This window comes from Lolium rigidum, chromosome 5 (genome assembly GCF_022539505.1).
Source record: "Lolium rigidum isolate FL_2022 chromosome 5, APGP_CSIRO_Lrig_0.1, whole genome shotgun sequence".
Taxonomy (NCBI): domain Eukaryota; kingdom Viridiplantae; phylum Streptophyta; class Magnoliopsida; order Poales; family Poaceae; genus Lolium; species Lolium rigidum.
In genome coordinates this window covers 107,328,559-107,343,980 of record NC_061512.1, presented here as the reverse complement: position 1 = coordinate 107,343,980, position 15,422 = coordinate 107,328,559, and the positions used below count along the sequence as shown (strand labels likewise).

The window sequence follows — 15,422 nt, the reverse complement described above, 5'->3', positions numbered from 1 at the left end:
GAGAACAGCAATTTATTGGCCCATTGTAATCTGGAGATAAGTAATAGAATTTGCTGTTTACTATTTGCTCATATAGATAGCAATACGTACATGTGCTTTACATATTTTCACACATGGATAGATTGTTGTTAATTTCGTTCTATGGTCATGTAACTAGATGGATCATGATAAGATACGGAAAGCACATTGGGATGCTGTGTCCACCACAGTTTTTTGTGAAATCTGCGCCGATCAAAAAGAAAAAGGAAATAGACCTACAGCTTTTCTTAGTCCGGAGGGGTACAAGATTCTAGGTATCGAATTTGCTCGTAGGACAGGGAAAACCTATTCGAGGCCGCAGTTCAAAAATAAATGGGATTCAACCAAATCATTGTACCAAGCATGGGTGTATTATAGAACGAAAGCAACTGGACTTGGTTGGGATCCGGTGAAACAAACAATCACAGCGTCAAAGGAACAGTGGGATGAACTGATCAAGGTATGTTATATGCCATGTTTATGTCATATGTACATTTTGAAATAGATGGATTATATTATGGTTTTTAACTTGTGAAATGTTATGCAGGCTAACAAGCTTATTGCGGGTTTCAAGAGAGGTCCTCCGGACAACCTGGAGATGATGGATCAGATGTTTGAGGATGCCCATGTTGATGGTACATCGGCTGTCATGCCGGGAGTGCCAAAAGAGGTGCCCGCTGATTTGGTTAATATTGTCGATGACGAAGAGGCAACACCAACACCTCCGAATAAAAAGCGTGGGGCTGCTAGGATTGCAGCCAGCCCGGGAAGAAAAATAAGAGTCCAATGCAGCAAGACTTTAAGCGTTATATTGACCATTGCATTAATGAAGATCGGGCTGTCTCATCTTCAACCCAAATTGTTCAAGACATTGAAGACATCATGAAAGAAGTTGTGGATTGTGGAGCCCTTGAGGGTAGTGTTGAGCATTACATGGCAACTAAATTGTTTAGCAAACTTGAAAACCGAGCTTTCTTCCATACCATGAAGACAGCGGAGGGTCGGCTTCGTTGGTTGAAGATGCAATATGAGGATAGGAAGAGAAATTAGAGATTGTATCTTTATGCTTTGTATGCCTATCTCATAATGTACTTTTGAGATTGTATCTTTATGCTTTCATGTAATGACTACTAAGTTATGGATTGTATCTATAATGTACTTTGAGATTGTATCTTTGTTCTGTTTTCATCATATATATTGCTGTTTGTGTTCTGTTTTCATCATATATATTGCTGTTTGTGTTCTGTTTTCATCATATATATTGCTGTTTGTGCTGATGCTATTGCTGTTTTTTTTAGATGAGTAGCAGCCACAGCAGTGAAAGTGAGGATGGCATCGAGTCTGCACTTATGGATGCAAGAAGACGCCGTCGACGGCTGAATACTGCAATTATGTATCAAGTTCTGTCACATTCTGAGAAGCATCTTGAGAAGAAACCAAGGGTGGAACCAAGGTACACTGGACAACAATGGGTATTTGATAATTTGGGCAACTCGAAGGATTGCTATGCCATGTTTAGAATGCATAGGCCATGTTTTGATTCTTTGCATGACACTTTGGTTGAAAAGTATGGTCTGGAGGGATCAACCAACATGGGTTCCGAGGAGGCACTTGGAATGTTTTTGTGGACTCTTGGTAGTCCTCAATCTGTGTCACAAGTTCAGAACAGATTCAAAAGAAGCAAGGAGACAATCAATAGAAAGTTTGCGGAGGTGCTATACTGTGTGAATCAGTTAGCGGGAGATATCATCAAGCCTATTGATCCACTATTCCCAACGGTGCATGAGAGGCTACGGGACTCTAGATTCACACCTCATTTCGATGGTGCTATTGGTGCCATCGATGGGACGCACATACCGGTTACTGTGCCAGCTGCTCATATGGTTAACCATGTTGGTCGCTATGGATATTCGACACAAAATGTTATGGCCGTGTGTGATTTTGACTTGCGGTTCACCTCCATAGTTGCAGGATGGCCAGGTTCTGTGCATGACACAAGGATATTCAAAGATACATTGTTTAAGTTTGAAGCAAATTTTCCGCATCCTCCTCCAGGTAGTTAAACTTGTGCATTCTTCTTTATGATCATATTTGTGTCATCTATGCTATCACTCACTTGTGCTTCACCATATTTCATTCAGGAAGGTACTATCTAGTTGATTCGGGTTATCCCAATCAGGATGGCTATCTTTCACCATATACAGGCACCAAGTATCATCTACCTGAGTTCAGACTTGCTGGACCACCTACTGGGAAGAAAGAAATATTCAACCATGCCCATTCATCTCTGCGGAATGCTATTGAGAGAACATTTGGTGTATTGAAGCAAAAATGGCGCATCTTGCGTGGTGTGCCAAGTTATCCATTAGAGAAGCAGACAGAGATTATCATTGCGTGTATGGGTCTCCATAACTTCATTAGGGATAGTCAGTTGTTTGATCTCCACTTCTATCGATGTGACAATGATGAGAACTATATGCCTCCAGGCCATGTTGTTTCCACATCAGGAGGTAATGTAGGCAATGATTTGGGAGACGACCATGTTAGCATGAACAACATGCGTGATAACATAGCCGATGATTTGTTCATTGCTAGAGGAGGTGTCTTGTAGGCATGAAAAAATTGTATCTCGTTTGGATACTTTGGGACAACTTTGTAATATAACTACCACAACGACATCGTATTTCTAATATATGGTGTTTTATGTTCAGATGTAATATGAAGTACATTTATATTTCAAATAGCCTCATATAATAGTCATGATAATTACTGCATCAGATATACAAAATTGATTGCATCAGGGGCATTTCAGACATTTCAGTTCTGCAAACAGCAACAGCAGTCGTCAAAAGCTGATTTGCCAAACACCAAATCTCCACTTCCACTGCTGCTTTTCCACTGCTGATTCTACACTGCTGATTCTCCACAGCTGATTTTCCACAACTGCAGCCCAAACAAACACACCCTTAGTCCCCATTGCCACTTCTCATGGTTTCTCATTACTTAGTTTCTAATTCTTTACTTAGTTTATTATTGTAAAAGACACCCCACACATTTCTCAATATAATCACGAAACCCAATGGTAAGTTTGGCTAAAACCGGCTGCCATCCATCGTCTCTGCTCACAAGCCAACGGACTTGCTCCCACGAGCAGAAGTGTGTTATCTTTGTTTTCTCTTTGGTAAAGATAACAAATATTGCAGGTAGACAAGGACTATGCTTAATTCGAGTACAATTATGGTATGGTCAATATTTTTCAGTAAGATGTGTTCAACACCACTCTCTTCCATTTCCGAATGCTTGTATTTTTCAAAAGACAAACGAGCTCATGCAGTTTTTGGTTTTGTGGATTGCCACCAGATAGTCCTTGTCAAGAGCCAATGAGGTACAGCAGCTTCTACTGCGCCTACGTGCAGCATGATCATTTTCTCAGTAGATTTTAGTTCATGTCTACCTGCATAATTTGTCAGTCATTTCTACATAGTTTGACAGTTATTTCTAAAGTAGATTTTAGTCCATGTCTACCTTCCCTTTTTTCAGTAGCTAACCGAATTCGAGTGTTCATACACTAAAGGGCTAACACTATTGATCATTTATGTGTAGATTAAGAGAAATAAGAGAGCCATATGCTTGAGCAAGATAGATGTAAAGCAGAGTCAGTGAAAAAGAAGGAGGAGACTGTGTGGGGTGATATGCCCGTATACTGCGTGTAGGAGGTCCAAACGATTGTCCATCTTCGACTGCCTTCATTTTATTGTAGAAATTCTCATTCCCCTCCATCGTGCATCCCTTGCTCTTGTGGATCTCCCCCTCTCTTTTCGTTTTGATCTCATTTCTCCCTTTTTTTTCATGCGTTATTGTCGTGCTTCGCTGGGATGGAGGAGTCTTTGCGTGAGGAGGAACAAGAAAGAATGGTGGCGTGGATGCAGATACAGAACATGCCAAGAGAAAGAAGACCCATATTTTGCTGTAATGCCCATAAAATAGCTAGATCTGGTAATAACGGGGCCAGAAGGAGACTAAATTTGTTTTGAAACAGGGTTTAGCTGTGGTAGTAAAAAAAGCCAGGGAAAAAACCGGACTCACTTGTAATAAACATAATGATTTTTTTCACGTTTGAACTGATCAGAATGGTAAAGGAATGAGGATTGAAAGGAACCAACTCTACTATAGGGAAAATGTGACTTATGGCGAATTGTATTTTCAGCTAGATGATGATTAGACAGTCCCGACATACATGCACAGTCAAACCGTCTTCTCCCACTGGCAATGGCGAGGTCGTCTGAAACAGTGGCGTAGCGGTCACCCTTGGAGACGCCCCATCTCTCTAGCAGCACAAAAGAGTAAAAAGTTTATAGCCTGGAGAGATGCCGTGCAATCTTGCGGCCTTGCATGCAGATTATCTGCTTTTGGTGCTTTGGGCAAGGCATGTTCAGGTCTGCTACAACACAAGTGCAAGAAGCTTCACCTGGAGAACATCAAGGCATCATCAAGTCTTCAAGTATGCTTCGGCTCGAAGATAGAAAGGATTCAGTGTATGCACCCGCCAAGGCACCACGTTGAACGATTGCAAGAGCCACCGCCACCGGCAACAACATGAGAACCAATGGATGAATGAACGAAACAGAAAAACAGTACATATGATGACTATACCACTTCAGTTGCTACTCGTACATGCAGCCATGTAGCAGGTGAGCATTTATACATGATAACAAGGAACAGTTCATGCTAGATTATACTCTCAGGTATATACAAAAGAAGAACCATCACGAGATTACTGAGAATTCACATTTTGAAGAAGCGCAAAAACTACAAGAATGGTTCCAAGCAGAAGGAGGATGTGGCCGAAAGGGAATAAACAAATAAAAACACACAAGTTCCACCTAGGATCTGGTCTGCTGTACTCCCCACAAGATTCAGTAGTAACATAGAAACTGAGATCTCAGGCATCCTCCACCTGAGAGTTGAAGACAAAGCTTGGAAATGTAGTGGTAATATCCCTGTTGATAAAGTATTTCATAATTAGGACAACATTGACAAACAGTTATTAAACGCTGCTGCTGTGCAAAATAAAGTGAACTCTGTGTTTTTCTACTTTCAATGTTTAATCTCAAATCAAATCAGCCTTTTCCGACCTGGTTTAGACTTATAATCATGATAGGTTAGCAGCTGGCACATAATATCCCAATTCAATCTGGCTAATAAAGCAAGGATTAAATCATAGTAGTTACAAGATAGAGGGCCCTTTTAGAGGCATCCTTGATTTTAAGATAATGCATTTATTTAGTTGCCATATTTTCAATAAATATGTTTGGTATTTCCTAAATACTAGATATGCTTTCCATTCCTCGACTTAATTAGGGACATTGCCATATTCCGAGATCGGACTCGAGGAAGACAAGACATCAGTGATTTGACTCGAGTTACTAGGAGAGGGAGAGGGGCACACAATGCATAAACACGCCAGCCATACTGACCTGAGATATGGGAGTGTCATATTCTTCAGCAAAGATGGATGCCTCAAGACAAGATTGCGCCATTCCTCCTTGTCGATTTTACCATCATGCTTTGTATCTGCTTCCTCAAATGTCTAAGGAAGGTGAAAAGCAAGTTTGACCAGTAAGCATCAAAGCATAAATTCAACAGACATACATTATGTACAGCAACACATATAGTTATGTCTACCTTGTCGATAATGCCTTCTATAACGTCATCTGAAAGGTTCATCCCTGATTCAGCAAGTGTGGCAACCACCATTTGCTTTACCTGACAATTGAGAAGGTGCACGATGAATTTCTTTTGAGTCAATTGCTCCTACCTAAACTTGATGGTATATTGGATATGCTTTCTCCAAGTAAAAAAATAGAATAATATTAACACAGAAGGATTGCAGAAGGGCATTAATTTCTATGCATGAGTGTTCAACATGGTTAACTCAATTTAGTTTAATATCTGTGTGCAGAAGTCTCGCATCATTCCAAACTTTTTCACTGGCAGCAGGAACACAACTTGGCAGGAAGAAGAAATGGACTACAACATTAGGTACTCACGCACATCTAGGTGAAAGAACAATCTTCCACAGGTTAACCAATCGCAGGTACTAAAAAAGCACAGAAGAAAGAGTGGTTATGGGGAAATGAAGGTAGTACCTCTTGCTTTTCAATAAAACCTTGTTGTTTGAGATCATACAGTTTGAAAGCAACTGCAAGTTGTTCATATATGGCATAAGATTAGAACAGTGGATGATTTAGGAGGATATAAACAAAAATTATAAAAGAAATGAATGCTATTTGCAAGAACTGAAGAAGTAGTTGAGAAATAAAGAATATTCATGTGCTTGGATGTAAGAAAGCAGAAGAAATTGAACATAAAGACGATCTAGGTAATAATAGATGAATTAAATTACAGTGTATCTACTACATAAGACTGATCCATATCTGCACACCACTCTCCCTCACTTACAGGGTGATCTCTACTATAATACAACTAAATCAAAAGAAAGAATGTCCAGTCACAACTGCTAGGGTTGCAGTGATAGTCTGTCTAACTTGAAGGTTTGAGTATATGCAGTGTTGAACAGTTTGTGTTCCTCCTAGTGGAAATGTAGACCATAAAGCAGTTTCAGGTGCACATCATGTGCACATAAGCGCCAAGGGATCCGCCAATGAAGTGAACAGATAACTAACTTTCCATAAACCTTTGCTAACATGTAATAACTTAAGATCATTGTTCTTGAATAATTGCCGCATATAGAAGAGAAAAGAAAAAAAAGAGTTCTCACTCAACCATGTCACATTATCACGGTTACTAAACGAGAAAATAAAGAAGCATGATGGCTTACAATCAATTTTGTCATCAACTGGTGCATTAGGATGGAACACAGAAAGAGCTCGCACAAATTCCTCGAATTCCAGAATCCCATTGTGCTTCGTGTCGAACAAATCAAACACCTAAATAGATTAAATTACAACATAAACACATATTGAAATCAAATCATTGAAAAGAAGTGTCATATGTACATATTTGTAACAACAGTAGGGAGTAAAAACTTCACATCAATCCCAACAGATGAGGTCACGTGGGACCACATACCCTACTATCCCATTCCCATAGTAGTAGTGAGTTAGATTCTTGCAGATTTCAAATTTGTGTACTTCGAAAATATACCCTTATTTTAGAGCCCAATATACCCCTGTTTTGATTTGCTGTGTATTTAGCCTTGGCAGATTCTGGCTTTTCTTGCATACTACCTCCGTTTCTGAAAGGAAGGCCTATAATTTTTTTTTCAGGAGTCAAACGGTGTAAAGTTTGACCACGGGGTTTTAGAAAAGACCATCAACATACCAAATCGAAACCATTAGATGCATCATCAAACATATTTGCATAATATCAATATGGTGTTATGGTTGTTGATAATTTTTTTCTAAAAACTTGGTCAAACTTTACATTGTTTGACTTTTCAAGAAAACTTATATACGTTCTGTTTCAGGGCAGAGGTAGCAATTGATATAGAAATAATAGCGTAAGATGGATGAAATGTTCAGTATTTAGATACACAGACTGTACATATCTACTATGCCACATTGATTGCAGGGCTCAAATTAGCGTTGGTTTTACTGTAGTAACTTATGACACCCCAAATCTACTTAAAACCCAGCCAGTCCATGGCAAAATGCGAAATCCTAGCTCGGGCAATGGAGGCATGTCGGTGTGCGCGCCTACAGACACATCACACATGCGCCTGGGCACCTGATCGAAACTTCAAAATCCCAAGCTCGCACTGTTTTAGATAGCTCCATGTAACGTAACACTGCATTACTGCCAATGTTCATACTGCATCCAAGATGCTTCCGTGGCGTACACAAGTGCAAACCTTAGGTCAAAGGTGAACCAAAGAACTAATAGGGCAAAGAATAAAACAATAGAACAAGAACAAACAAATACCGGGAACAAAATTAAAGTTGACTTGTATAACAGGAACTCCATTAAATAGAAGGCACGTATACATACCCGGTCAGCAAACATGCTATCTTTCCTGTTAGTCTTAAACAGCGCTAGTTGGAATTCTTCCTGCGCACAAAACATGCATGAGAATGAGCGAGATAGTCTATTAATTGTCAACCACTAGGCTCCACAGTCCCCACCAACGAAATCAGCATAGCTTACAGACCTTATTAATCACGCCATCATCAACCACAGCACTGCTAATCTTCTTGAAGAGCTCGTACAACGCCTCGATCTCATTTACGCTAACTGCATGACAACAAGGAATAAACCGGTGAATAAAAGGCCAACAACACAGCATACTAGCGTATAAGTGAGGTACAAACTGATCCAGTAATCGGAGGTAAGAAAGTGAAGAGAACATACAAACTGTGTCCCTTGCGAGCCGCTCAGGATCCTCGAGGCCCTTGGGGCGATTCGGTATGTCAAGATCGCAGCACTTGAGGAGCAGACCAGCGAGCCGTCGCAACCCTTCCGGGAAATCCACCATTTCACACTCCCGCAGAAGCCAGATCAACGCGGCTCACATACACCTGCAACGATCAACGGGGAGATGCGGATCAATTCTGCACGATCACCACGGCTACTGGAACGGGGCAATAATAACCCAACGAAAATCCCGACTCGCGTCTATGCCAAACGAGAAATCAAAGCCAGACGCAGAAATCCTATGGATTCCGCGCGCATTCTCCCCTGAATCGCGCGCTTCTGCGACAGGCCTGCTCGCGCGCCTGGATCGGGATCCCCGCGCCGCGCCGCGACGCGAGGAGGAGCGCGCGCGACGACGGCCGGTGACGCCGAGATTGGTAAATTGAGCGGGGTGCGAAATTGGGGGTTAGAGGGATGAGTTGGTGCGTCACCTCATTGGGCCATCCCTGCGGCGGCGGAGGGTGGGGAAGGGACCGACGGTCGCCGGCGGTGTGGCAGACGAGGCGGTGGTGGGAGAGGCGAGAGGAGGAGGAGGAGGAGCGCCACGTCAGCAGTTCTGGAACCTGGGGAGGATGCCGCCGGGATCTGATCTGTCTCTTGCTCCCAGATTCCAGGGTGGGGGTGTTCCATCTATCATGGGCTTTCATCATGAGGTAGGCCCTTTCAGAATGTGTACTTTACAGAGCCCATAATACTCACCCTGCCTGGCCTCTTTGTTGGTTACCATTTACTGCTCTTGCCCCAATTGTATAAACGTAGTTGCTACACGGTTTTAATGATTTTTAAGACGTCGTGAATGTTGCAGATTGGACATAGGACATCTCTTTTTTTTTTTGAGATCACAGCACTTTATTAATCAAACAGCAACATTACATAGAGTTCTCCGTATACATTTCGGGGCAAAGTTCCTGACTAAGTAAGAAACAAAATGCTCAGCCGAACGAGCAAGAATATGTGTCGATTCATTACTATGACGAGAGACATGATTAATCGAAAATGTGGTGAAGCTTGAACCAAGAAGCTTGAAGGACATCTCTTTTAAACATTCTTGCACCTCAAGGGCTCCATCCAGGCCATCTCAATCCTGACCGTCTATTTCAGTGACGTGGCACGCTCTGAGCCGTCGAATTTCCCGATCGGACGATCCTGGCCGTTAGATGAGAGTCTGGAAACTGCTCACATGGTCCCGGCCGTCCAATCCTCGCGTCTCCTTTTCACCGCCGCTGGCTTACCCGCCCATCCACTGACGAGGGGGTCTGCTTTTCGCGGGGCCCTGCCGTCAGCGACCGTCGCTACGTGACCGAGTGTGGGTGTTCACCCAAACAGTGTTGCGCAGTGGTTCCTCATGTGGTTCCGCATGCCCATCAGGGGCAAAAAGGTCTTTTCCTCTTTCATTTCTTGCACAACCCTGTGGAGAGGACGGGGTCGGCCGGTGTGTGGCGGAGGCTCCTTCGTCGCCGGGTACAGGGCAGGAGCGCCTCCTCCTTGGCCATGGTCGGATGGAGAGAGGGAGGGGGCGGGTGGACAGCAGAGCACCAGATCTTCTAGGGTTCCATGGAGAAGAGGCGGTAGGCAAAGCCTCACCCGCCTAGGGTTTCCTAAGCCCAGCCACCGGAGCTTCAGGTGCAGGACGACGGCGTCGTCGCCGCCGCTCCTTTCTTCCGGTCGGCCCGCAACGCTCGTCCGCAGGTACCTCTCATAGCCTCTCCCTCCCTCTTCTCTGCCCTCTCTCCAGTCTCATCCTCTCCGGCCCGTCCGCGTTCTCCTCCTCTATTTTCATGCGGAAACCAAGCAAGTGGCGGCGGGGAGCAAAAGAGCAGGGCGGAGTGCGGCAGCTCGATCTGCGTCTTCTGCAACCATGGAGAAGGGGGTGCGTGGGGTGGCCGTTCTTGAGCCGTGGGCGACAGCCTCCTCTGCCCTGACCTCCTCGTTTGATCCAGGCACGTGGAGCTTGTCGGGCAGGCAACAGCGGCCTCCTCGGCGACCCATGGATTAGGAGAGCCGCGCAGGGTGGCCGGGCGCGTGGAGTGGATGAGCAGTAGCCATTAGCGACGACCTCCTCTGCCCCGACCTTCGCTAGCGATTTTGAAAAAATAATCATTTTTTTTAAAAGAAAAGCACGCAATGACCTTCCGACCAAACTAATTCACCGAACTAATCCTTTTGTGTTGCGCTCTTTCTATCGGCGTCACACTTATCTGAGTGGCGCCCATGCGAAGTGGCGTTGTTTGATACGTCTCCAACGTATCGATAATTTCTTGTGTTCCATGCCACATTATTGATGTTATCTACATGTTTTATGCACACTTTATGTCATATTCGTGCATTTTCTGGAACTAACCTATTAACAAGATGCCGAAGTGCCGATTCTTTGTTTTCTAGCTGTTTTTGGTTTCGAAATCCTAGTAAAGAAATATTCTCGGAATTGGATGAAATAAAAGCCCAGAGGCCTATTTTCTCACGAAGCTTCCAGAAGACCGAAGACGAGACGAAGAGGGGCCACGGGGGAGCCAAACCCTAAGGCGGCGCGGCCCCCCCCTTGGCCGCGCGGCCCCGTGGTGTGGGCCCCCCGTGCCGCCTCTCGACTTGCCCTTCCGCCTACTTAAAGCCTCCGTGCCGAAACCCCCAGTACCGAGAGCCACGATACGGAAAACATTGCGAGACGCCGTCGCCGCCGATCCCATCTCGGGGGATCCCGGAGATCGCCTCCGGCACCCTGCCGGAGAGGGGAATCATCTCCCGGAGGACTCTACACCGCCATGGTCGCCTCCGGAGTGATGAGTGAGTAGTCTACCCCTGGACTATGGGTCCATAGCGGTAGCTAGATGGTTGTCTTCTCCCCATTGTGCTATCATTGTCGGATCTTGTGAGCTGCCTATCATGATCAAGATCATCTATATGTAATTCTATATGTTGCGTTTGTTGGGATCCGATGAATAGAGAATACTTGTTATGTTGATTATCAAAGTTATGCTTATGTGTTGTTTATGATCTTGCATGCTCTCCGTTATTAGTAGATGCTCGGCCAAGTAGATGCTTTTAACTCCAAGAGGGAGTACTTATGCTCGATAGTGGGTTCATGCCGCATTGACACCGGGACGAGTGACGGAAAGTTCTAAGGTTGTGTTGTCTTGTTGCCACTAGGGATAAAACATTGATGCTATGTCTAAGGATGTAGTTGTTGATTACATTACGCACCATACTTAATGCAATTGTACTGTTGCTTTGCAACTTAATACTGGAGGGGTTCGGATGATAACTCTGAAGGTGGACTTTTTAGGCATAGATGCGGTTGGATGGCGGTCTATGTACTTTGTCGTAATGCCCAATTAAATCTCACTATACTCATCATGATATGTATGTGCATTGTCATGCTCTCTTTATTTGTCAATTGCCCAAGCTGTAATTTGTTCACCCAACATGATGTTCGTCTTATGGGAGAGACACCTCTAGTGAACTGTGGACCCCGGTCCAATTCTCTTTACTCGAAATACAATCTACTTGCAATACTTGTTTTTACTTGTTTTCTCTGCAAACAATCATCTTCCACACAATACGGTTAATCCTTTGTTACAGCAAGCCGGTGAGATTGACAACCTCACTTGTTTCGTTGGGGCAAAGTACTTTGGTTGTGTTGTGCGGGTTCCACGTTGGCGCCGGAATCTCCGGTGTTGCGCCGCACTACATCCCGCCGCCATCAACCTTCAACGTGCTTCTTGGCTCCTCCTGGTTCGATAAACCTTGGTTTCTTTACGAGGGAAAACTTGCTGCTGTGCGCATCATACCTTCCTCTTGGGGTTGCCCAACGAACGTGTGAAATACACGCCATCAAGCTCTTTTTACGGCGCCGTTGCCGGGGAGATCAAGACACGCTGCAAGGGAGTCTCCACTTCTCAATCTCTTTACTTTGTTTTTGTCTTGCTTTATTTTATTTACTACTTTGTTTGCTGCACTAAATCAAAACACAAAAAAAAATTAGTTGCTAGTTTTACTTTATTTACTGTCTTGCACTCTATATCAAAAACACAAAAAAATTAGTTTACTTGCATTTACTTTATCTAGTTTACTTTATTGTCTTGCACTCTATATTAAAAATACAAAAAAAAAATTAGTTACTTTTGTTACCATGTCTAGCTCTGAACCTGTTACTTCTTCGCCTGAAGAATTAGTCTTCACTTTTAAACAAGGGGATGAGGAGAGTTTTAAGGATGCTTGGTCTAGAATTTTTACTTCTTATTGTGAAACTGAACCTCAAATGACTCTAAGTTTGCTCCTTAGTAATTTTTATTTTGGTCTTATGGTTCGCTATAGATATGCTTTGGATACTTTAGTGGGAGGAGATTTCCTTCATTGCAATGGGGATCAAGCTTTTAATGCCATAAAGAAGTTGGTTGCATCATATGATTCAGCTAATAACTTTGATTCGAGTCCTCGCTAGCATATATAGTAGATTAAATACTCGGAGATAAGTACATCTCGCTTGAATGATAACTATTGCCACGTTCGTAATCGTCTTGAACAAGTCTTAGTGAACTCTAAACTCTCATTGTGGGATCCTTCTGTTAAAATTGTTGTCGGTGATCGAACCCTCCATGCCTACTGTGATATTATGTATGAATTTTGCCTTATGCACGAAAGTATTTATAAATCTTTGAAACTTTGGGGAGTTGAGGAAGGAGGAGAAAAGATAACTCTCATTGATAACTCTACTATAATCCCTAAAGGAATAGCCGCAGGTGTGCATACAACTATTTGTGGAAGAACAATATCTATTGATTATCTTGTTGTTGAAACAGGGAAAACTCACACTCGGAAGATCCCTGCTTGAAACTATTGGGAGCGAGTCATTGATGTTGGAGAAGGCACTTTGAAATTCACCTCTATACCGGGAGAAACTCGTATATTTCCTAAACCAAAGGGAAAGAAAAACAATAAGAAAGGTAAGGGTAAAGCCCAAGGTAATGTTGATGCTTCACCTCTTGATAATACTTGATACACACTTTCTGCGCCTAGCTGAAAGGCGTTAAAGAAAAGCGCTTATGGGAGACAACCCATGTTTTTACCTACAGCACTTTGTTTTTATTTTGTGTCTTGGAAGTTGTTTACTACTGTAGCAACCTCTTCTTATCTTAGTTTTGAGTTTTGTTGTGCCAAGTTAAGCCGTTGATAGAAAAGTAAGTACTAGATTTGGATTACTGCGCAGTTCCAGATTTCTTTGCTGTCACGAATCTGAGCCCACTGCCCTGCAGGAAGCTCAGAAAATTATGCCAATTTACGTGCATGATCCTCAGATATGTACGCAACTTTCATTCAATTTGAGAATTTTCATTTGAGCAAGTCTGGTGCCATTTTAAAATTCGTCAATACGAACTGTTCTGTTTTGACAGATTCTGCCTTTTATTTCGCATTGCCTCTTTCGCTATGTTGGATGAATTTCTTTGATCCACTAATGTCCAGTAGCATTATGCAATGTCCAGAAGTGTTAAGAATGATTGTGTCACCTCTGAATATGTCAATTTATATTGTGCACTAACCCTCTAATGAGTTGTTTCGAGTTTGGTGTGGAGGAAGTTTTCAAGGATCAAGAGAGGAGTATGATGCAACATGATCAAGGAGAGTGAAAGCTCTAAGCTTGGGGATGCACCCGGTGGTTCACCCCTGCATATATCAAGAAGACTCAAGCGTCTAAGCTTGGGGATGCCCAATGCATCCCCTTCTTCATCAACAAATTATCGGGTTCCTCCCCGAAACTACATTTTTATTCGGCCACATCTTATGTGCTTTTTCTTGGAGCGTCGGTTTGTTTTTGTTTTTGTTTTGTTTGAATAAAATGGATCTTAGCATTCACTTTATGGGAGAGATACACGCTCCGCTGTAGCATATGGACAAATATGTCCTTGGTTTCTACTCATAGTATTCATGGCGAAGTTTCTCCTTCGTTAAATTGTTATATGGTTGGAATTGGAAAATGATACATGTAGTAATTGCTATAAATGTCTTGGGTAATGTGATACTTGGCAATTGTTGTGCTCATGTTTAAGCTCTTGCATCATATGCTTTGCACCCATTAATGAAGAAATACATAGAGCATGCTAAAATTTGGTTTGCATATTTGGTTTCTCTAAGGTCTAGATAATTTCTAGTATTGAGTTTGAACAACAAGGAAGACGGTGTAGAGTCTTATAATGTTTACAATATGTCTTTTATGTGAGTTTTGCTGCACCGGTTCATCCTTGTGTTTGTTTCAAATAAGCCTTGCTATCCTAAACCTTGTATCGAGAGGGAATACTTCTCATGCATCCAAAATACTTGAGCCAACCACTATGCCATTTGTGTCCACCATACCTACCTATACTACATGGTATTTTCCCGCCATTCCAAAGTAAATTGCTTGAGTGCTACCTTTAAAATTCCATCATTCACCTTTGCAATATATAGCTCATGGGACAAATAGCTTAAAAACTATTGTGGTATTGAATATGTAATTATGCACTTTATCTCTTATTAAGTTGCTTGTTGTGCGATAACCATGTTTACTGGGGACCGCCATCAACTCATTGTTGAATTTCATGTGAGTTGCTATGCATGTTCGTCTTGTCGGAAGTAAGGGCGATCTACACTGAGTTGAATGGTTTGAGCATGCATATTGTGAGAGAAGAACATTGGGCCGCTAACTAAAGCCATGATTCATGGTGGAAGTTTCAGTTTTGGACAAATATCCTCAAATCTCTAATGAGAAAAGAATTAATTGTTGTCAAATGCTTAAAGCATTAAAAGAGGAGTCCATTATCTGTTGTCTATGTTGTCCCGGTATGGATGTCTAAGTTGAGAATAATCAAAAGCGAGAAATCCAAATGCGAGCTTTCTCCTTAGACCTTTGTACAGGCGGCATAGAGGTACCCCTTTGTGAAACTTGGTTAAAGCATATGTATTGCGGTGATAATCCGGGTAGTCCAAGCTAATTAGGACAA

The 15,422-nt window shown here is 42.7% G+C and overlaps 3 protein-coding genes across 3 annotated transcripts; 2 read left to right on the top strand and 1 right to left on the bottom strand.

Annotated features, from left to right (window-relative positions):
* Positions 1-157: 157 nt before the first annotated feature.
* On the top strand, positions 158-1,068 carry LOC124656236 (L10-interacting MYB domain-containing protein-like). The gene is made up of 3 exons (XM_047195017.1): positions 158-478; positions 566-653; positions 851-1,068. Exons 1-3 carry the CDS (start codon positions 158-160, stop codon positions 1,066-1,068), a joined length of 627 nt encoding a protein of 208 aa, XP_047050973.1.
* Positions 1,069-1,915: 847 nt separating this feature from the next.
* Positions 1,916-2,735, top strand: LOC124651757 (protein ALP1-like). Its single transcript, XM_047190795.1, has 2 exons — positions 1,916-2,073; positions 2,160-2,735. Exons 1-2 carry the CDS (start codon positions 1,944-1,946, stop codon positions 2,627-2,629), a joined length of 600 nt encoding a protein of 199 aa, XP_047046751.1. The 5' UTR covers positions 1,916-1,943; the 3' UTR covers positions 2,630-2,735.
* Positions 2,736-4,662: 1,927 nt separating this feature from the next.
* On the bottom strand, positions 4,663-9,013 carry LOC124651756 (calcineurin B-like protein 6). The gene is made up of 9 exons (XM_047190794.1): positions 8,883-9,013; positions 8,389-8,555; positions 8,189-8,271; positions 8,029-8,088; positions 6,860-6,968; positions 6,168-6,220; positions 5,704-5,784; positions 5,496-5,608; positions 4,663-5,018 (listed from the first exon to the last, which is right to left on the bottom strand). The coding sequence occupies exons 2-9, from the start codon at positions 8,510-8,512 to the stop codon at positions 4,961-4,963; spliced, it is 681 nt and encodes a 226-aa protein (XP_047046750.1). The 5' UTR covers positions 8,513-8,555; positions 8,883-9,013; the 3' UTR covers positions 4,663-4,960.
* Between the last annotated feature and the right edge of the window lie 6,409 nt (positions 9,014-15,422).